The sequence below is a fragment of the Chaetodon auriga genome, chromosome 8 (genome assembly GCF_051107435.1).
Source record: "Chaetodon auriga isolate fChaAug3 chromosome 8, fChaAug3.hap1, whole genome shotgun sequence".
Taxonomy (NCBI): Eukaryota; Metazoa; Chordata; class Actinopteri; order Chaetodontiformes; family Chaetodontidae; genus Chaetodon; species Chaetodon auriga.
In genome coordinates, this window is record NC_135081.1 from 5,079,182 (window position 1) to 5,103,255 (window position 24,074).

The 24,074-nt window shown below is 41.2% G+C and overlaps 1 protein-coding gene across 1 annotated transcript in view; it reads left to right on the top strand.

Moving 5' to 3' along the window:
• LOC143324487 (dolichyl-diphosphooligosaccharide--protein glycosyltransferase subunit STT3B-like) overlaps nt 1-24,074 on the top strand; it is a 60,382-nt gene that overhangs the window by 12,870 nt on the left and 23,438 nt on the right. Inside the window, exons 2-3 of the mRNA XM_076737029.1 lie at nt 21,784-21,892; nt 23,175-23,462. Of these exons, the coding sequence (XP_076593144.1) occupies nt 21,784-21,892; nt 23,175-23,462 (397 nt within the window). The remainder of the gene's footprint in view (nt 1-21,783; nt 21,893-23,174; nt 23,463-24,074) is intronic.

A 24,074-nucleotide genomic window follows, 5' to 3' on the forward strand; every position in this document is an offset into this window, starting at 1 on the left:
TTCTTTTCATCCAATTAATAATTAACTGAATAATAATCGCCAACTTATCAAAATAATCTTTAGCTGCAGCCCTAATGGTGATAACAACAGCCGTTTTTCTCAACATGGCCTTAGTGGGACTCTGCCGAGTGATGATGAAATGCCCATGACAAAGAGTGTGACGTTACAGGTTAGGTCAACTTGAAACACAACCCAAAAAGCGAGGTGAGAAAGCTGTGGTCAGTGCTGCAGTGGAAAACAACACATGATTTCCTCCCCCTCCTCTGTGCGTCCTTGATATTCCTCCCCACTGTTACTCTCCGAGGATCCACAGGAGCAGCACATTAAAGGAAATGACTGCACAGCTTACTTCCCATCAAAGAAATGTTGTTACCCTGATTAAACCTACAAACAAAGCTAGAAATTATCATAATGGCCTTGCCTTCTTTTCACAGCTGATTAATCTTTTAATGTGACAACAGAGTCTCTGTGGCCATCACAGATAAATATTTAGCAGAATTACGTGTTCTTTGTCCCAGTTTGATAACTGACAAAAGACAAAGGAGCTTGTCTGCCTTGTGTTACGTAACATTACCATTTGCTGCACAAGATAGTCATGAAATGGGAGAATTTAATTGAAAAATGTCACTTTATCTCTCTATTTAACTCCAGGCTCGGCTTCACTTGCATTTCTCCTCCTTCCTTTTGTCCTCCCCTCTCTCCTTCTTTTCCCTGTTGTTCATCTCTTTCCGTGGTCTTCACTGTGTCACTGGTACCAGCCTGCAGGTTGCTGCTGGTTGCCAGTTAAATTAGCCCAGGGCAACATTCCTCTTTGATGTAACCCAGCCAGTCCCTGCACTCTCACTTTTACTCTTTTGTTGTTGCTCTTTCCCTCCATCTCTAATCTTCCTGTCTCAAGGCTTACATATTTCTATCTGCTCCCTTTTCCCCTGTTTTGCTTGTGCTCCCTGTCATGTGTCTTGACTGCCAGCAGAGCGACAGGCACTTACACATCAGCCTGGCAGTGACATGAATGGCAAAGCGAACATATGGTGACGTTAGCAAAGGAGGTAGCATTGGTTGTGGTATTTTCCTCTGATAAGGAGATTAGAGGGATTTAAATAAGGAGATTGATCTGTGCTACGGATTGGATGCTGCTGAATCCTGGCGGGTGACCTGAGTGACTACAGGAGAGCAAGCTGTAATACCTCAGGACCGATAGCCACTCGAAGCGCTCCACAAAGAGCGCAAATACTGCAGTACATTCACCTAATGAAATCTTAAAGAAGTGTTACAGACATAACATTTCCATTTGGCTTTTCAGTGGAAAAAGTGCACATTTATGGCGGGTCAGCTCAACAAGGCCACAGCCTACGTAGTGCTGAGCTGTAATACGATATCACAGATTCTTTCACTTATGTCATGGCCATAGAAAATACTTATTTGTAATTGCCTGACAAGTGACTGTTAAAATTGTCCAAGACACAAAAATCTGCTCATCAGTTTGATCGGTGTTCTGTAAGAATGTGACTGTGGGTAAGTGTAGTAACTGTATTTAAATATAGCCACTCTTGTTCTTCCTTTGGTAAAAGGCCCCGTGTGTAACACACTCCTTGGTGTGCTGATATGGAACATTCCTAAGTGGGAAATTGGAAGTGTTCAGACGTGCATCAAACTTGAACCGTTCAGTCCACAGAGACCACCAAAGAGTTTGCTCTTAATGTGACTTAATGTGGCCTTGCCCTTTGAAATCCTTTATATATCAAAACAAACATAGTCAAATCCATACCATGTCAAATGTGTCTAAAACATTTTAGCTGCCCATCTTAGTAAATCCCAGTCCCCTTATAGTTTCCCAGCTTTTTAAAACCCAAATAGAAAGTGTTTCATTGAGCCCCAGTACTGGAGAACCTTTGTCAGGAGCTGGCTGTGAATTTCTCTTTTCAGCCTGAGAGCCGAATGACAAATAGGACAGTCTTGCCCCACAAGCCAGACTCATGGAAACATATTGCCTACTTCATCATGTGGGCAGCCACCCACCACAGATACTGTAGGCCCATGACCTCTAATTTAAGAAACAAAGCTCCGGGCCTCACAATGACAAATTGTAATTGCTCTAGTTACTCTAAATGCATTTGCATTGTTTTTTCCACAGTTAGACCCAGTGTGGCCACATTGACCTACATGTTCCTGTGAGTTTCATAATGGCAGTGGCTATGCTTTGCTTTACACTCCGATGACTGATGGCAAGGCTGTCGCACAGCAACCTTGTGTTGGTATCGATGGCCTGCTTTCAATATAATTTCCACTGCTATAGCTCGGTGTCATTTATTATTAGTAATTTGACCTTCGTCTGAGTGGAGGCTGAGTGTAGTAGAGTCAGTATATAGGCCAAGAGAAAGTGAGTGGATGAGTGGCCTGCTTATGCTGCGAGATTTTAAGAGTCTCAGCAAAAGTTAAAGAGAAAGCATATATTCTCAAAGGAATGTTAATGTTGTCAGCGTTGTTTTTTTTGTAATTTAATCTTAAATGTCCATTTAAAATTTTACCATATTTTGTCAACCTTGTCCTCCTTTTTTATTTTATTTTTTAAATTTATTTATTTTGTTTTGGTCAAGTTTTAGTTGACTAAAACTCTGGTCATTTTTATCTTATCTTGCTCAAAAAATAAGTAACTGTTGGCATTTTAGTCTTTTTTTTAGTCAACAGATTCTATTGAATATTACAGTCAGTCAGTCAGTCAGTCAGTTACAGTCAGTTTAGGCTAAAACCAAGGCTAAAATCATTTTTGTCTTATCTTGCTCAAAGAATAAGTAACTGTTGGCATTTTAGTCTTTTTTTTTAGTCATCAGATTCTATTGAATATTACAGTCAGTTTAGGCTAAAACCAATCATCTTTTGTTGTTTTAGTCAAACTTATCTCACAAAAGATTTTCTTATCATTATCTGATGAAAGACAGGTTGACTGATTAAGAATGCAGCTTTGCAGAAAGTGTCTGGTCTCGTGGTTTGATTGAAGCAGTTTAAGGAATACATCCAGATTCATTGTGAAGGATAAATAAACACAAAGCATTTTTATGTCACCAAATACATCCCAGAATACATCAGTTCAGTCAGCTGCTCAGGTGTTGTTGAGGTTGTTGTTTATGACTAGAGGCTGTATGGCCCTTAGCTTGTTAGCTTGCTAGTTTTAGACCAGTCCACTGCTACTTTCAGTAAACTTTCAATCTATTTGAAACTTCAGCATTTTCCTTACAGTACATTTTTGCCACAGTACATTTTTGCCCGCTACAGTCTCACATTGGCACCTGGCCACATAAAACCGACACTTGAGACCAACCAACACGTGCATGCAAACACAAATAGACGGTCACACACACACACACACACACACACACACACACACACACACACACACACACACACTCCAGTGCATAACCAACACCTGTGTTTACTGACTCGCTCTCTCTCTCTGTCTGTACTGGTAACTGGTGTAGTCTTGATATGATGCAACACAGGAAACAGAACTGCTGCATTGAAAAAAAATCTATAACATTGACCAACTGGCATCCTCTTTTTTGTCAAAGAAATAAAGATAAAAAAATATATTTTTATATATATATTTTTTAAAACTGCACTTTAGTCTCTCAACGATATTACATATTGATTTAGTCATGGTTAGTGTTTACTTATGTTCCCGCCATCTTGGCATCAAGTCAGAAGTTTATGCACACCTCAGCCAAATACATGTAAACTTATCTATTTATTTATTTATTTATTTTTACAATTTCTAGCATTTAATTCTGTCTTTGGTCACTTGGGATCATAACTTCATTTTAAGAATGTGAAATGCCAAAATAATAGTGGAGACTAATGATTTATTTCAGCTTTTATTTCTTGCGTCCCCAGTCAGTCAGAAGTTTACATACACTTAGGTAGTACTTGGTACCATTGCTTTTACATTGTTAAACTTGGGTCAAATGTTTTGTGTAGCCCACCACAAGCTTCTCACAAGACATTCTGGCTGTTCCGTGTGACAGAACCGGTGTACCTTGTTAGATTTTTAGGCCTCATTGCTCGCACACACTTCTGCAGCTCTGCCCACAAATGTTCGATCGGATTGAGGTCAGAGCTTTGTGATGGCCACTCCGGTATCTTTTGTTGTCCTGATGCCATTTTGCTGCAACTTTGAAAGTATACATGGTGTCATTGTCCATTTGCAAGACCCATTTGTGACCAAGCTTTAAAGTCCTGGCTGATGTCTTGATAGGTTGCTTCAATATATCTACAGAATTTTACACCAGTAGTTTTCAATCATGAAATTAAAACTACTCAAAGGAATGATCAGTTACATCAGTAATACAGTTGACAAGCAAATCAAGGCCAGTCAGCCATCCCCTCTGTCCATAATTTGTAATAACTGTGGATGGACGAGTCCACCTCCGTATTCCTGGGAGCTAGATTTCATGGTCTGCATTAAATAGCCTCACATGTACACACAAAAACATAGACAGACCTCCTGTATCATTTGTATTCCTAATAAACCTCATGATTTTGTGGTGGTATCGCAAAGGAGCCGATACACAGTAGTCACAAAACAGCAGTCCTAAGGCTGGACCTGCAGTAAAATGAAAGGAAATGGACTCAGCACTCAGTGGAAAATAAGACCGAAGAAGACGCTTCAAAGACTTCAAAGCCTGTCTGCAAACAGAGCAAACACAGTCATGCTCATCATGAACATGGATGGTTGTGGCTCAGGAGGTACAGCGGTCGTCTGGCAATCAGGAGGTCATGGTTCAAGCCCTGGCCTCGGCAGTCCACATGCCAGAGTATCCTTGGGCAAGATACAAAAACCCAAAACTGTTCCTGATGCTGCGCCATCGGTGTGAGAATTCACATGTATGTCGCTTTGGATAAAAGCGTCCAAATGACTAATTGTACTTGTATCAGATTTTGTGGTTCACAGAATGGCCAGAATGATTTTGTTTACCAAATTAAATTGGTTATGATGATATCTTGTCATTTGTAGGAATCCAGCTCACCGCTCAGAGAAAGACTTGAAGTGAACTTTAAAGAGTCAATCAACACTCCCTGAAAATCTTGTTTTTGCTGAGCCCCAGTGGTTTACCTTTTCACCCTGCTGCAGTGATGTACAGGTGTACTGTAGGACCTGGTGAGATTCCTGTTTGCCATGGTTACAGGTTCAATAGAGCATACCTCCTGATAACACCCAACCACACTCAGGACAGGACCACTGGTTGTAGTTAGAAGTAAAACAGACTTGAAACTTTTAACCAGAGACAGCAGCAAAACATGGTTTTTCAGCCTGGTTTTAAGAGTCCTTGAGAGTTTCCTCTTAAATGTAAAAAAAGATAAATGTTCACATGTAGCAAACTTAAAGTATATTTAATTTTGAAAGATGTCAGCTAATACACATCTTTGTTCCACTGTTGAGGCCTTTTAGAAGTGTGACCATATCACTTGTGGGTCCATGCTGTGTACTAAGCACTTATTAACTTGCTCTGACATGCAAGGTGAGTAATGGCACCAAGCCACCAGCTAAATGGAGGTCAATTTTTGCTGTGGCTGGTCAGTTTGTCTCCTGTCAGCCATGTTTGCAAGTAATTAGCCATCACCTGGAGATTTTGTTCAGTACCAAGAGTCTGTTTTGACTGTTTAGTAAAGTGGAAACCGCCAGTGAACTCTGATAGCTGCCAGACACCATGGGCAGTGCACACAGAAGTCTGCCTTCTGCCCTCAAGCTACAACACTGATAGATTTGAAAACTTTAAGAGGATGCTGTTGTGCACACTCTGAAAGGTGATAATATTTTGCTGTGTTGTTGGTTGGTTACTGCACATTATGTTAATTTGGGATATTACTAACAACTAATTTCCCTGACAATTAAAGGGAGTTGACTAGTCTATAAGTAAGAAAACACTGAGAATATTTGAGCATAATTTAATCTGTAGTATTAAACATTGTTAAAAATACATTGCGTGTATCGTAAGAGCCATTTGAAACCGTTAATCACGTTCTTCAGTAACCAAAGCGTATTTTAAATGCCAGTGAAGTATGTGGCACTTTGCACCATGCACCAGGGTTTGCAGGCACTGTGCTGGTCCACTTCTCCAGGAAGATTTCAATGCCCAGACCCGAAGAAATGCCATCAAATGTTATCTGTGTATATGGACAGTATTTTTCCATGTTTTGTGTCCAAGAGACTAATAGGGACAGCAGTTTTTGAAATTGGTCCAGTATTGACCGAGAAACCAGAAACAGCTTTTGTATCACTCTTGCCAGTGCCGACAGACTTCAATTACAGAAATGGTAATTTTATCATTGTGAAACAGACTTTATTCAAACTTAACAAGAACAAGATAAAACTCACCAAAACCTTCTTGGTTTGTCTTCCCATCTGTGGTTATTCAGATGTACTCTGCTTCTTTGAGGCTCTGTGTCACTTGAGCGTTTGTCTCTTGGTCCAGAGCTGGTATCACTGTGTGACTTAAGTGCCTTGATGGAATTGTATACTTTGGCTCCAAAGTGTTTACTAACCTCTAAAATCCATCGTTGTCAACCACAGAAAATGGCTTCAAGTCTTTGACTATATATTCACCGATGCATCTTGTTGTTTCTTTAGATCTGATACTGTTCTTCTTTCGGGCTCCTTTGGCCTCGAAGCTTTGTTGTTGTGATTTGAGCTTTTCTGGGTGGCGATTTGCCAAATGGCTTCTCATGTTTCATGTGTTTCCCGTGGTGTAGTTGACCGTCGTCCAGCAATATAGGCAGGTTGTTTTGTGTTTGTCAGTTTCCTTTTGCCATTGTCAGTTCGGTTGAAACGGGAAAACTTAAATGCTGCCACACATCAGCTGTAAAAGTCGATGGAGCATCCTCAATCTCTTTTTCCTTATTGGCATGTTCATCTGTAATTTTCTCGTTGGGTTTATTATTTGTAGCACTTAGCTTGCACACAAAGGATGACGGGAGTCTCTCTTCTTGCAGACAGTAATCTACATAATGTCCTGGTAGATAGTGTCACAGTCCCACAATGATATCGTGCCATATTTCTATTAGGATATTGTGAGATTTGGTAAATTGTTAAATTCTTAAAAAATTATTTCCTTAGAAGGGATAATGAAGTATCTGGTGGTGTGTTTGCATGTTTCTACTCTACACTTGTACAGTGTATTCAGTAATTGAATGACCCAAATGCCTGCCATCCAAGATAGCTGTGCTGCTGTGTTTAGATCCTTGTTGTCGCCTAGTTCTGCTCCTGTTCTTCCTACATCTTTTTGTGTCTCTGTATGCATGATGTACAAGCCGTTATTGTCCACTGAATGTTTGAGTCTCTGTCATGGACTATGTATATACTTCCCATGGGCCAAATAGTTCAAAAATACAACATTTCTTTCCACTCTTATGCTGTTGACACACAACTTCATCTCCCCCTGAAAGTAAACGACGAGTCAGATCTAGTCAGTCTCATGAAGTGCCTTGAGGACATAAAGTATAGGATGGCACAAAACCTTCTATGGCTGAATGAAGGCAGCTCTTAAATTTCCCTATTTACCAACAGTCTTATCAATCTGGCCACCCTTGTCAAACCCCATGTCAAGAACTCTTACTGGGATATTTGATTCTGCCTTTTAAGTTTGACAAACAATTCAAAAAAATATAACTGGTCTTTCAAACATTTTTGAAATTGATGATCCATGACCAGAGAAAACAGAGGAAAGGGGCCTGTTTTTCCCCTTTGCTCAAAAGGTTCAAAACCTAGAACAGCCAGAATGCATTGCACTCTTTTCCTTCCAAAGGCCACTCCCAGGCCATTCCTATTCGATAGGCATGACTTGAGCCTCCAGATCAAACCACCCCACACCAGCACCATCACTTGCACTGCCCCAGCCTGCACCGAACATTGCACCGATGCCCAAACCGTCAAAGGGAGCTGCACCTACTAAATTCCAAAGCTGCTTCTGATTCAGACAGACTTCTCGGTGTGAGAGTGGACTGTGCAATAATGTGCAATATTAGTTATTGATTTTTCTTATTCACATTGAAATGTCTCGATTGACATATTTCCAGTCTGTTTTTTTTTTTTTTTTTTAAAGCTGTCAGTTTCCTTTAATGTTATTGTGATAGATTAATATATACAATGAAGCTCTCTGTTTTGCAAACAGAAGTAGTAGGGCTAGATGTCAAAATGAAGTACTTATGGCCCTTGGACTTTTGGTCAGATCATTCATATCTATACTGCAGTTCATTACTGACTTAATATAATAATCATGTGCAATAACCAACAGTGTAATTACTCTGTGCAAAAAATCAGCTTGTGTAATATCTACTGTCATACATTTATTCTGTCATACATTTATTTATTTTTGACACTGTTATATAACTTGTTTTTGTAAATACATGTAAATCTCTCTATCTCTTCTATTCTTTTAAGGGGCACCTGTAACAAAAACAATTTCCCTTCTGGGATCAGTAAAGTATTTCTGATTGTGATTCTGATTTAGGGATGCTAACTCCTGCACAAGGCTGTGTTCACTGGTGCTACAGAGGTTGGAAGTTTTGTATCACAGGCCATAAAATTGTACCACAAGTATAAATCATCTTTTTGAACATCTTAAAGCAGCCACAAGTAGTGCAGTTCATCACTTAAACACACATGTGACTGGAATAGGCATTATTGTTGCATACAGGACACCATCCAGACTTTAACAAGACATGTTTTCTTGATTTACCCATAATGGCAAATTGCAGGGCCATAATTCCTCTTGCTATACAAAACATCCATATATTGTGTTTCAAATGAGCAGGAGAAATCTAAGTAAATTTATGTCTTCATGCATACAGTGTAATTTATATGAAGCTAAGGGAAATCAATTTTCTACCCGCGTTATTTCGATACATTTTCCTTGCCCTGACACCATTATTCTCATTTGACAGTGTTTCATTTGTTTCTTATCACAATAAGTTATCTTTATTATAAGCTACAACCCTGCTTCCAAAAAAGTTTGGGCACCGTGTAAAATGTAATTAGAAACAGAAGGTGATGATTTAGAAAAAAAAACTGAAACCCCATATTTGATTGAAAATAGGGACTCTTGAAACCAATTCAACTAATTTCGTTTTTATTTCTGCAATGATGATTATATCCACATCAAACAAGTATTTGATGTCTTGTGAGAGGTATGCAAATCAGTAGCTCAGCATCTCTGTGGTTTGTTAGCAAACTTTTTTCCACCGCAAAAAAATGTATTTCTTACCTGAGATTTCCACCAGGCATGGATCTGTGATGTCAGGTATGCCGCTCATATTTGCTCCGTCCTCCATGCATCTTCAATCCCACCGGCGTGTTTTGCCTGCTGAAGCTTGTTGACTTGCTCAGGTTGTGTTTATTTGGTTAAATGGTAGTTAAATGGTTTCTTTTTTGTCTGTTTTAATTGTGTTTATTGTTGATGCACTCATTGACTGGAATGGCATTTATCAGCTTTGTCATACGAGATGATTGTCTCTCCTAAGACCCTCGCCCTGTAGAATCTGCTCCAAGTAATAGCAATAAGCTGTCAGGCGATATTGTCAGCTTATTTAGAGTATACAGCACGTTTCATGTCAACTTCAAAGTGCTTTCCATAATGTATACAAATGCTAACATTTGATGAATTTAGGCTATCTAGGAGATATAATATCAGAGCATGTGCCTGTTGATGGGCAATCAGAGGAGACTGAATAAAATCCCTGATGAATTAGAAAAACAAAAATAATTGGGAATATCGTGCTGCTTTTCCTACGGCATCATAACACCCACTTCATAAATTAAATATGTTTTTCTTGTTTTTCATTTTTTTTGGGACAATGACTAGACTTTTTTTTCCCAAGCATATAACTGTTTCCGATTTTTTTTCAGAGTCCTTCAAACAGTCACTCAGACTAAGAACCTTAGGCTACACTGATACCGCTGGGGTGCATATGCTAAGCTAGTCTTCAGTGGGTCTCATAAAAAAATAAAAATAAAAAATTTTTTTTAATTGCTTCATGATTTCACACTAAAGTAACAAAACACTGCTACCTGCTCTGGTCTGCACAGCACTTTAGTCAACATGTGATGTTTCCAAACGTGCTTTATAATTAACTTGACAGTGTTATGATTGAAAGAAAGAAGATGAGAATGAAGAAAAATATATATTCTAATTGGTTAAATGTGTTTCCTTTACTCTGTTAAAAAGTAAAGTTAGCTTACAAGAACATGTACCAATGACATTAGTGCAGTGGACCAGGAGCAGCTGATAGTGTAATAAACTGACTGTAGGTCGATTGATTAGCTGTAACTTACCAAGCAAAACAAGTGTTGAGTTATTCTTTAATGTGAGTGTCTCCTTGTTTTTTGATGTGTGAATTACTGAACAGAAATGCAGGCCTATGGTAAATGTACAGTAAAGAAAATAGATAAACATGAATCTTGTGGTACTCTCGGCCTGTCCTTAAGGTACTCACTTTGAGAACCGTTGCTCTACAGTAGGTGTAAGCTGCTATGAGAGCCCTGCAGGCTGCTCATGAGGAAGCACAAGCTCTTCTCTAGGTGAAATAACAGTCAGCAACTGGAGCACAAGCACAGTTTTGTTTTCACTGTCTTGAAAAACTGCAATGCTAATGTGCTGTGTGTGTGTGTTTATGTGGTTAAACTATATTTTGTTATAGCAACCTGAGGAAAGCTGGTAGACCCACACTGTTCTATGCTCGTGGTGTGGTCAACAGGCTCGTATTGTTTTTCCAGGGGCTGTGTGAATAGCTCATGCTTCGTCAGTGTGCAGTAAATGATAGTTCGCAAAGCTGGCTCATCTCTTATGATCTGCTCCTAAGGCACTCAGATGTGTTGAGCAGCTGGTTGGAGAAGCAAAGCAACTCCTCATTAAATAATCATCATGACTGCAATGGGCTGAGACAGTGTTGTTGTTAGGCTGTTAGTGCTTCTGACTGACCAACCAGCGCTGCTGAAAAAGAGCCCAAACCAGCCCTGAGAACGCAGCTTTCATGAAGACATAGTGATCGTGAAAATTCTGTTGTCTGTGACTTTGTGGTGTCAGGTTGAGAATCTGATTCTGTAAATGTGCCTGCAAATGTAAGTCTGACATCCCTAAAAAAGAAAGAAAGATGTACAGTTTTGTTGGAGCACTCTGTACATGCATGCCAAAGACTGGACATCCCTTGAAATGGTCAAAGGTCAAAAAAGAATCAATACAGTGCAGAACTTTCAGCTGCTCCACATCCTCGCTGCACCATCACGTACACTCATCCCCCTCAGACTGCTGCCTCAGGATCTTTTTTGACTAACTCCAAAAAGATATGTTTCCTTAATGCATATTTGATAGTGTCTCCCGTCCAGAGGAGAGGCTTTTTCACTGTGTTGTGTCAGGCCTCTAAGCTAACCAGTCAGCAAGGCAAGCACTTCTGGGAAGCTAATGTGGTTCCCTCCCCGTTTCTGTCAAAGATCATCTGGGCCAAATCTATGCCCCGTTAACTTAAACTTGACTGAATCATTTTTCTTCAATGTCGCTTCACTGAGCAGAATACAAAAATGAGAGAGAGAGCAACCAGATACTACAGCAATCTGACTGGTCTGTAAGGCTACTTGTCAAACCCCATCTACACTGTGTAAAAAAAAAAAAAGAAAAAAAAAAGTTTTCCTCTGTTTGGTTGGGTTTGGGATACTTTTTCCAGATCTGAAAGGGAGCGCCTGCTCAGATCATAAGACGAGCTCTGCTTCATTGTGTCCTCTGTGATATCTGTAATTTCTCCTCACTCAGACTCCCAAACTCTCTTACACATATTAGCACAGGCCTGTTCTTCTGTGTGCGTGTAAATGGATTTCCATCTCTATTCAAGGGGAATGCTTGTTGTAGAATTGTCAGTTGCCTCAAGCATTTGAAAATTAGTTTCTAATGAATGCAGACTGCAAATAAGGCACAGAGTCTAGGGCCCATGTGAAGCAATTCCAAGGAGGGCTACAAGGAATTGTATTACTGTATAACCTGCCCTATTTTCTTGATTAATTGTTTGGTCTTTAAAATGTCACAAAATAATGAAAAAAGTAATAATAATTAGGAGGTTTGTTTTGTCCAACCAACAGTCCAAAACCCAGATATTTATTTTTATAGTCAAATAAGTCAAAATTATGTGCGTTTTTTGCTTGAAAAATGACTTACCATTAATTAATTATTAAAACGGTTTGGTTTTATTAAAATGTCAATCAGCTGAACAACCATTTCTTTCAGCCTCTAATTCTGAATACAGGGTGAACTCAGCATTGATTTCCGTAATGAAATATCTTTTTAAAGCTGCATTCCTCAATATTTTGAAGGTTAATATTAAATAAAATGACTGCATGTGATTTGAAATGGTTAGTGAATTATTCCGTCCCTAGTGGTGAGAAATTGATCAGAGCAACTTCAAGTTGTGGGCCGCTTTCTCCTGAGACACTGCTAGACATCATGCAGATACAAACTGGTGACTTTTTATTGGGGTGTAAATCCACTTCAAGGCTATACTGGGCTGCTTTTCTATAAGGAAATTACAACACTGATGCAAAATTGAACAAAGCCATATGGGCTGGAACAGCGAGCACTACAGACTGATGTAAGGGATCAGACTAACATGATGAGATGCGACTATGCTCCTTTTTAAAGGTTTTCTTCTCATCTCATCAGTTTCTGAAATGGACTTGAAGTGCAGAGAATCAGACCATGAAATAGGCTTCCAACTCAAATGACTTTTTTGAATAGGATTTTTTAGGCGTGCTTGGTTTTAGCCAAAAATAAAAAAAGGGCCACATGGCAGCTCTCACAAAATAAACATTATTCACTGGCTTCTCTGTTTTTCAGTTGGTTCTAGAGTTGAACCTGTTAGCTGCTGATAGTAAGCCCTGCCTGTCTTTTAGTCCATTCTACAAGCCTGTATATAGGACTAGATTTTGAGTGCTCTCCGCCAGGGAGCAGCTGGTATGTTGGCTTTGCTTTACAAAATACTGAAGGGATCTATTCTGTATCCATGACACTGGTGTGAGCCTTACATCCCTGATTGGCCAACTTTTCTGGCTCCCCAGATAACTGAAGTAAGTTTTTATTAGAGCTGGCCTTGGGGTAAAATATACATTCTCTAATTTGCTTCTGTTTCTTGCCAGGTGTGATAAAGTATCGTCTCTGTCCCCCTTGTCCCCTGCTGCTACCTCCCCTTTCCTGTTGTAGGTGATTTAGAGAATGAATGAGGGTCACCACCTCCTGTGGTAACTTTTTCACAGTTACGATCTCTTATCTTGTCTGCAGCCTCCTCAGTGCAGATCGAACTGAAGGTTTTGAGGTTGGTTTAATTTGGAAATTGTTTGATCTGATTTATCTGGCTTATGGAAAGTGAGGGGAAAGTTGTGGGCGAGTTGTGCAGTTGGTGGTTCGTACCTTCACTCACCCTTGGCTATTTGTTTTTAATCAGCCAGTCATACTCTGGTGCAGTCATCTCACTGTGTCCCATCGTCTGGCCCCGCTTACAGCCATATAGGATTTGTTGGAATTTGATGAGACATCATCAGATTTTAATAAATGCTTTTGTGTGCGGCCTCGCTCCGCCCCTGGGCTCTAAACCGGCTTAGTTTTCACTCTCTGACTCTGACTTCCACACAACACCTTGGATCTGTCTAATCAAACACTGCTTTGCCCTCTGAGCGCATTCTCTCAGCTTCTTTCTGTCTCTCTCATACACGTACACATAACTTCTCCCAGCACTAATTATTATCAAGGATTTTCATTTCTTTCATTTTGACTAATTAGCATTAAGACATTACAGGTGGGTTCAAATGCTAATGAATGCCAAACCTGTTTGCTTGGCTTAAACTTGGGCCAGGCTGTTACACATGTTTACTCTGGTTTTGTTGCCATGTTTTCCATTTGACGTGTTGTTGCATCTTCTGTTGAGCTTCCCCAGCCCTCTGCACGGGGAGACGAGAACATCACGTCAAAATAAGACCAGTCTCTGCTCGCTCACATCCCTATGCACGTGTTCCTCTGCTCTGATCAGTCGTTCTCTCCATCCAACTGGCTTTAACTAAAGTCTTGAGAACCGCTTTGGCTCCTGTGTCAGTTTCAAGATCAGTACCATTAAATGGTACTGTGCTGTTGTTTCTTTAATGATACACAGGTGCAAACACTTGTGCTTTAATTGATATTTTTTAATAAGCAGCACAGCCAGATTGCATGTTTTTATTGCATTTCCATTTTTCTTGCTGTGGGTTATTTTGTGTCTTGCTGCTGTCCTTCTGATACTCCATAGCCTCAGTGCACAGGCTCTGTTTCTAAGCCATGGTGATTTTGATATTGAAAACACTTTTTTTTATTAATTGCTTAACTGTGAACTCAGTTATTTATGATTTTTCTATTACCAAGACTGAAAAAGCACCAACCTAGGCTGCAGTGTGTCGTAAGTGCCTTTTGAATTTCAGGCTGTCGTGTTTCTTTTAGCCTAAGTACAAATGATAGAAAGTTGACTGATCTATTGGGTTCCTCCAAGTAGAAGCTATTCTTCCTGGAGCCAAGATCAAAGCTTGGTCGACAACTTTTTTTTTTTTTGTTTGTTTTTTTTGGTCATGATTAATAATACGTTTTAAGTAAAATCCAGACATTCCGAAATTCCAGATTCTCTCTCGGGATGAATTCCTGCATTTCTGTCTTTGTGAATTTGGTTTGTCGGAAGAACAAAATAACAAATTTGTCACCTTGTCACCACATTTTCCATAATTTATTGTCCAAAAAAAGGACTCATGTCATGGAGAAAACCTCCCACTTCTACTCCCTATTCTTTTGCTCCTTTTTCCCTTTGCCCCCATTCCTCGTCTTCCCCCTTCTCCCCTCTGCGTCCATTTTAACTTACCTCCTCTCTCCTCCTCCCTTCTTCTCTCTCTCAGTAGATCATATCTCACTGAGCCTCAGAACAATGCAACAGTTCACAAACAGAGAAGAGGAGCTGCCCATCCAGTGTCTTCATGGACTGTGAAATTAGGTGTTACCTAAAATGAGCCCAGTGGACTTTAGAGATGATGGGAATGATTTAGGGGATTGTTGTTTGCAGTTACGAACAGATGGAGAGGCAAGAGAAAAGAGCCTCGTTTTTTCCATGTATGCCTGCTCTCGTCTCCTCAAGCATTCAGCGAGCCCTGATAGTGACACAACTTGCCTCCTTACGCACCAGCACAGGCCAAATAGTTGAACAAAAAAAATGCTATTGTCGGCTAGTTTCTATCTATTTTACCCCAGGCCTCTGACCTCGGCCCACTCCTCTGAACATGTGGCTAGCTCTCTCCAGCATGGTATGAAGCTCAGTATGTTTGAGCCTGCTGCCCCTGTGACCCCTGCCTCTGGTCCTGTGATGGCATGAGACTGTGGCTGCCTGTGCCAGCTCAGTTTCCCTCTCAGGGAAATGCTGAAAACCTGACTTTGAACAGTGCTTTGTCTGCCCTCACTGTTTATGGCTCACCCTGACCCCATGCTGTGCTGCGTGGTTCTCATCAGAGCTTGTAGCAATGCAGTGTTCTATGTTTTACACCTCTGTTTTAAAAGAAGTGAATTAGATACTTTTCTCAGCAGCCCAGGCTGACTGTTGAGTTTGTTGTTAGTATTTTGGTGTGATGTGAAGTCCTACACGCAGGTGACAGGTGTCATACTTATTAGTAAATTGGCTGCTAAGGGTATGTTAGCTCCCATTAGTTGTCATTTTGCTTCCCTGTATTGACACAAGGACACAGAAATTGCGTGTATGTGTGACAGCGACCTGTTTGACAATGATGGCTACAACAGGCTATCACAAAATGAACCTCGTCTGCCGAAGTTATTGCCACCTAATCACCCACTGCTGTTTCATGTTGAATATTTTACAGGTATAATTGTTTATTATAACAGATGATATGTGATAATTAAGTCTTGTCACAGAGTCTTCAGTGCTCAGACTGTAATCAAGGGGCATCTACCCTGAACGGCAGCCGGATAAATCCCCCCCTGGAGTCCAGACACTGGAGGTGGCGGCTGATGATTCTGCTGAGACTAATGGGCTGATGAGGATGATGAAATGATGAAGCTGATGAATCTGCAAAGACTGGGCGGTGATGAGGAGGTGGAGGGGTGCGCATAACAGCAGCACGAACGAACTAAGGCAGAGAGAGAGAGTCATATTTAAAAAGACAGCAGCGAGATGATAGACTAGCAAAGACGGTGTGCTGCTGTGCTATTGGATAGATGTGAACAGCTGATGAGAACAGCTGATATCTCGACTGACAGACCCAGACAATAACAGCAAGAAAATTATAGAGTGATCATGTTTGAGAGGAGTTAATGCAGGATAATATGAGAAATGAGCTACAGGCCTAAGCATGCAAAAGAACAGTCTTACTGACCGAATTTTCACTAGAGCTTCATATGTTGTCACTCTAAGATTATCAAGTCAATGAAAAGAGAGGACGCTGTATGGTTATGACCAGTACGTCAAATTCAGTTATTGTCATGTTCAGAGTCTCTTGTTCGTGGATCAAGTGAGAATCAGTGTTTTTGTTAACCTCATGTCATCAGAATTTGGGAAAACGTTAGCATCACAGACACACTTTGCTCCTTCTTCAGATGAGACATTAGAGCAGTCATGGTAGTCATTTGCTGTATATGTTGAGTACGACAGGGTGGATTTACAGTTCCAGTTGTCTGACACAGGCAATCCTGATAGATGGGGTGACGGCTTCCTGCTTGAAGCAGAACTGTCCCAGTGTCCTGAAGAATCTAGAAATCATAAGAATATGCCCAAACATGCTCTTTTTTCAGAAGCAGTGTTATTACATGAAACAATATATGAAATAAAACACTCGAGTCATGCTGGCTTGCATGACAATGCGGCAGCTCTATGAATTGCCTGTTTGATGTTGGAGCACTGTCTATAGTTAAAAAAGGACACCATAACTGTTATACAGGAAATATCTTTCTGGGATGGGAGTTGGTGACGGCATGTGTAGCTGCATCTTTGTGTTTGCTCTTTGGTATCACATAGTCACTATCTGCTCCATCATTCATGGCAATGAAATTAGGCGTTTGAGGGATGGGATGGAGTAAGGAGAATGAGTCAGTACAGGGCAGGGTATTTATGTGGGAGGCTGCACTGTTTGTATGCAATAGACATTCATTGTTGCCCTGTTTAATGTTGATTTGTGCCCTCTGCATGCGTCTCCCAGTTCTTAAATTTGCCTGTCAGGATGCACAATGTTTTATTTCTTTATTTCTTTTGGGAAATATTTGTGTAAATATCTTTTCATGCTTTTATTTGTGTACACATCAACCCCTGTGTTCAAACCATATAGGTGTGTGTGTGTGTGTGTGTGTGTGTGTGTGTGTGTGTGTGTCAGTGAGAGAGAGAGAGAAATGTGTGCAGTTAGTCTCTTTGATGCCACCTCCTGTCATCTCCTCAGAGCTGTGTGTTTTTCAGTTCTGTGTCAGGCTCCCACACATGCCATCTGAAACCAGCAGGGAGCACGATCACCCTGCAGAGGCTGCTGCTGCCCTGCCTGTCCTTGGAACAGATATTAGTACAGGTCATTAAAAGGTGATGCTGCCCTCGGTTTGGCTGCTCTTTGGCCATCTGCCATGTTTAAAGATGCAGCAGAGCAATTGTCGGTGTGCACACAGGGAAGAGAAAGGGTTGGCAAAGGGCTTGTAATCAGAAGTGATAAAGCAGGGTGGCAAATGCCAAATCTGACATCAGCCTGTCCTCAGCAAATGACCAACGACGTCAGCAAATCTAAAGGGAGATTTTCATGCAAAATGGACCCATTGTGAATCTGTACTGATAAATAGATATATGAATGAACACTGGTTTTGTTTTTCTTTTGCCTTATTGAGACATCACTGATAATCATTTACACCCCCAACCTCACCGCTGCACTGCAGCATTTTAAAACACCAAAGGGTGGTTGACAGGGGACACTACAGCTACTGTCTCAATAAAATGATGAATTGGCCTTCAGGAATTTAAGCCAAATGTGAAGAAGAGGAAACTGAGTTAGTTTGCTTTCTGTATGTATGAATGTGTTTAAGTTCAGCTGAGATCGATGCATCACATTATGAATAATTTTGTATATGCAGCGGCAGGCTGCCAGTGTTGCCATGGTGATTTGTCCAAATGGTGCTTTTATTTTTGTTTTAGTTCAGTGCTTCAGTGTCTGCCCCCTGGGGACCAGGGAAGGTGTTACAATGAGCCCACATGGGGCCTGTGGTACAGTAGATTTACCTGAAAGCCGTCATCTGTGTGCCTGAATTATTTCCAGGCTTTCATTTATCTAGCTACCATTTACTTACCTAATGACAATTGACTTTAGGTAAGAGGATATTGGTGTTTTTCTGCAGTGCTTTGCTTTCCAGGACATATTCATATTTAGAAAGCTGCTGTTAATGGATGTGCTGGATTTTGAACAATATATCTAAGTGGAAAAACTGTGAGGAAAACTTTGTTTTCTCTCAGTGGATTTTAACAAATGGTCCTCTAAATATACTCTGCACGCTAAAGCTATTAACTAAGAGTGAATAATGAATCCCGCTAATCGCGGTGCTGTACATCTTACACTTTATTTTTGTTTTATTCATTTATCTTCCAAGTATAGGGTTGTGCCTGGCATAAGTAGGACACTATTTGCTGTCCCTGGCTGAGTATTATATCATGTTCTGAACCCCTCACTTGGTTTCTTCCCCTATAGGAATGCTTTGATCAGGTTTTGTAGAGTCGATACTGATTTAATGTAATTACAATAGGCTCAATTAAGACCCATTGTTTCTTGGTCCCCCTCTACTCCACAAATGGCCATTCTAATACCTCTTTTACACTCCTGGAAAAACAGAAGAATACTTTGTTGTTGCCATAAATGCCTTTAAGACCACAACGTAGACTTTGAATCCCAAAGGCTTTTAGTTGTAAGTCGCAAACCTTGATCAGGGGCCATGAAGCAAGAAATTGAAGCTCCAGCTCAGGGACTAATTGGTTGGATTGCACTTTCAATATGTAAAGCTTTGATGCACAATAATGCAAATAATTCTCCAAACTGTTAGCCCCATCAGTTTGAGCATTTGGACGCTAGGAGCCCAAACATACCACCTGCCAGTTTGACTGAATGCATCAAGAGTCCTGCAGTGATTAAAAGCACGACCTGGAGACCACAGGGGCCCATCCAGGACTGCAACCTGCCTCGGATGCCTGTGTGGTGAAGGTCAGGCAGTCAGACCACTGTTTTAGGAACTTTTATTTATTTGCATTTAATTTGGTGGTAATCAGTTTTCCTCAGCTGACATGCTAAAGATAAAAAAATATGAGCTTTATCTGAACATCTCTTATACTTGTCATCAATCCAACTTGCCAATATTATTTGGACTGGCTACAGCGTCCGGTATTTCACCAACCTCTTCTCTTTTACCAGCTAAATAGAGTTTCAGAGTAGAAAAAGATTCATAAATGAGGACTGGTTGGACAGACAGCCTCACCAGCCACAGCTGAAATGTATTTTTCTATGTACATATGTTTGTTTGGAGGTTCGAGTTCCTTTCATGCCTTTGCAAGGATGGCGATTTAACGTATTTTTGGTGAGTCTGCACATGAAAAAAGCTTTCTTGTGCTTTCATGAGCCCGGATCCCCATGGGTGAGACAGAATTTTGCTTTGTCAGAGAACCAGCCTGGAAAAGGTTTAAGAGCCCGTCATCCAGAGAGTCAAGTGTGGGCGGTGAGTGTTTCTTCTGTCCGCTGGCTGAACGCTTTAGGATACCGCTGGTTTTCTGGGACTGTAATTGTAAGAGGGGAAAAAATAGAAGCATTCTGTCAATCCAGGCGATAATCAGAACACCGGAGACCCAATGGATTGTGTGTATGTGTGTGTGTGTGTGTGTGTGTGTGTGCGCACACAGGCACTTTTTCTCTCCCCTCCTTTTTAAATCAAATGACTGAGCCTCAAGAGTGAACATGAACGCCCGTACCCTCAATCTAGTACTGTCTCCTAAGGGGGCTGAGTGAGCCATATGCTGCAATCCCTCCATCAAATTCCTGTTTTTCATGGAGGGACAGTTTCTATTGAACACTTAAATACTTGTGGAAAAGCTCGGGGGACAAGCAGACTAGCTGCTGTGTATCAGCAGCACAGTGTCTGTCTGCAGGCTAGGCGTTAGATGCAGGATTTGCACAATAGCAGCTCTCTATCTGCCAGGCCCAACTAATTATAGACGAGGCTGTAGTTGGGTTGTTCCTCTTAAATCCTTGGTGGCTGTAAACAACTTGAGAAATGAAAGACTGACAGAAGGCTGAGTTAGAATGAGAGGCTACGGTGTCATGAAGAAAGGGCTAATAGAGCCACTTGAGAATTTTCTCCTGCTGATTTTTGTTCTTCATTTCTTTCCACCTGTCTCAGAGAAAATGTTAATAAAACCTTTGGTGTACTGTGCAGTTATTTGAGATCAGAGTCGTTTGTGTAGGTGTTCAAGAGTGAAGTTTGTGCCAGTTTCCCAACAGTCTGTCAGTTAACAGTGATTAGTTTTTCAGAGCCTGAACTAACTTCAATGTAAAGATCTAAATGTGTTTGTGATCTTCCCTCACTGCAATATTAACCTGTCAGCTTTTCTGAATTGCTTCGGGTGCTTGAACCCCAGTTTACTCGCCTGCAAGTGTGTGGCTTCCTTTGTTCTCTTTACTCCATCAAGACTCTGAACTCCAAGTATTAGACACTGTGGTTAAATCAAGTTCCCACATGCAGATCAAACATCCCAATGCTATTAACCGTTCTCAATTTTAAACATCTCTCTCACATTTTTAGTACCTCCAGCTGGCAGCTGCTCGCTCGCTGTGGCACTGATGCTGCCAGGATTTTTCAGGGCACATCTGTATCTCTTCTCTTGTCATGCCTGGTATAACTTCAGCCTCAGCTGCAGCTTGCAGTTAGATGCTACTCTGCAGTTCTTCATGTTGATATTGTTTCATCAGTTTACCTCTATGGTATTGAAACTTTGAAATCTTTTCCATGCTGTGACTTTGTTGTGACTCAGTCATAACTTCTGACCTTGTTGATTGCTGCAACTTTGAAGTTTCTTTGGTTGTTTCTTTTCAGTTCCGCAACTTTTAAATTCTGTTAAATGCTCTCAGTTGAAGTTTGATGTTTGATGTCAACATTTTCCCAACTTCCTCTCAGTGCACAAAGTTTTTACTTTTCATACTTTTCACTTCTGCCTGTCTGGCACAGCTGCAGTAATGTGTCCCAACCCAGGGCAGCTGACCTGACCTCAAATTGATTACGTTGAAACCCAAGATTAATATGTGTTTCCACAAAAAAGTACATTTAAATAAACCTAAAAGTTTTTCCAAATAATCTGCAGTCCCCTGTAATCTTCCACACAACAAACAAACAGCCCCAGAGTCCTCTTGGAACCGTACCAGAACCCTCTTTTTCAAGCAGTCTTGTTGTGGTAGTTTTGGTCTGCTCCAGAGTTTCATCAACAGCTTTTGAATAAATGAACCAAACCAAATGGGCAAACACACAAGTTTGCTTGAGACACACCAGTATAGTTAGGTAAAGCACAAAAAATGTGCAGATTCTAAATATCCAAGAACGCTGCGTTTGGACAGATTTGCTTTCTGGTTCTGGTGAAACCTAAAGCCAGACCTGTGCTTCCTCTCTTCAGTGAGACACTAATGGCTTCTGTAGCTGCTGTGGTTTTGGTGCTGTGCCTTGTCTGACGCCCCACTCTATGTTGCAGGTTCAACTACAGGTCGACTCACCATCTCACCACCAATGGCTTCTACGAGTTCCTCAACTGGTTTGATGAAAGAGCCTGGTACCCTCTGGGAAGGATAGTAGGGGGCACGGTGAGTGTGTTTTTCATGCTATGTGTTGGTTTGGGTGTGGGTGTGGGCGGGGGCGGGGGCGGGGGTGTGTGGGGTGACTCGAGAGGTTGGGGAGATTGTGCGAGTAGGTGTACTTTCTGCCTCAGCCTATTCTTTCTTTGTCCTTATTTCTCAAGAGTCACATTACTGTGATGAATCCTCAATCATCCTCTTGAACTCACTCTCTCTCTCTCTCTCTCTCTCTCCCTCCTTATACACACACACACACACACACACACACACGCTCACACTATACACACACACTTAGTAAGCGTAGCTGGGTGGCTAAACAGCTCCTGGGGGAGGCGGGGACTCATACGCACTCATATAAGACATAGTAGATCTGTCTTAATAACAGTTAAGGAACAGACAGACGGGCCTCACTTTTAACACGCCATCATTACACTACAACTCCTCTGCTCCTCTGTATATTTATACCCCTCTGTGTGATCTCTCTATAAGGGTTGATGAAGACAGAGCTAACTGTTCTGCGCTTATCTGTTCTCCAGTGTGCACTTTCGGACATTCAGACTAGCTGAGTAAACAACAGCTTGGAGCATATTGTTTTGACTTTGATGCCATCTGTTTGCACATGACAGTGGAAAGAAAGAAAGGACAAAGATGATTCTCTACTTAAGGAGCTTTACTATCATACTGCCACTTGGGGGGGTGTAAGTTGTAGCTGACAGGTAGAGTTAACAGTAACAGTTTTAAATTGTAAAGATTATTATTCCCTTTTCATTCTGGTTACTGTAGGCTTCAGTTGGGACTTTCTTTAACTCTGCTTAGCTGTCATCCTCCAGATGAAGGAAACTCGATTATGCTCAAGTTAGCAGTTTGTTTCGTCTGTAGGTACTTCAGTTGCATTTTCTGTCATCACAACTTTGGTGTTTGAGGTTGTGAGGTAATGATGCAAGAGCAGATTTTCTGTCCAGTAGCTCTGTGAGCTCGCAACAAGCTTGTAATGTGATTTTTTTTTTTTCTTTTTTCTCCACTGTCTCAGTCAGACTGTCAATGATGGTATTTTGCAGTCGCCATAGTGAACAATGCATTTGTAGTTGTTCAGAGCTCTTGCTGGCCTGTCAGTGTTGGTGCTCTTCTCATCACAACAACATGAGGGAGAGACAAAAATATAATCTTTTTTGGCTATTCAGACTTTATTAATAACACTTACTAGTCAGTTAGCTGTGGCTTACCTGTCTGACCAGAGCCTGAATAATCACTCAGCCTTTATCTTCTTCTCTGTTCCCCCCTCTTCCTCCAGGTGTACCCAGGTCTGATGGTCACAGCGGGCCTCATCCACTATGTGCTCAACCTGCTGCATGTTACCGTCCACATCCGGGACGTGTGTGTGTTTCTGGCTCCGGTGTTCAGTGGCCTGACCTCCATCTCCACCTTTCTGCTGACGAGGGAGCTGTGGAACCAGGGTGCAGGGCTGCTTGCGGCCTGCTTCATCGCCATCGTCCCCGGTTACATCTCCCGCTCTGTTGCTGGCTCCTTCGACAATGAAGGCATCGCCATCTTTGCCCTGCAGTTCACCTACTACCTCTGGGTACTCCTATACATACTTTATAGGCCTTCCATAGTCCTGACCCTCCACAATGAAGCTATTAATAACAGTCGTCATTGCTGCTTCGGCCGGCTGCTCTTTGTTTGAAGTGGAGGGATGAAGTTAGTCAGGCTGCAATACTAAACTCATGTCTTTTTCCTACAATGACATAAAGCTGCAAGCAACAATTCCAATCATTTCTCTGTCCTCATCCGATAATCAGATTGAATTGGTACTTTGTTTCAAGTCATTATTGAGCCTGAAATTGTGTTGATGTTTGCAGTGCTGTGCTTCAGATGGCTTATTTTTGCCATAACCAGTTAGTAGCAAGCAACACGTCTGTCCCTCCACACTCATTTTCAGTCGACACAGAAGCTGCAGCAGTGGAGCCATAATGTTTGCTTTTCATGCTGATGTAAGAAATATGCCAGTTTTAGACAGAGCTAACTTTTAGGTAGTTTCTAGTAGTTGACTTACAGCAACCCGTATAGCTGCTTTGATCTCAGTCACAGTAGGTGCGATTATTTTGCAATTTTTTTTGGGAACAGGAAGATCTAAGGTCTCCTTTCTTGTTCACGCCTACAAAGTTATAATTGGCACAGTGCTTTTTTTTTC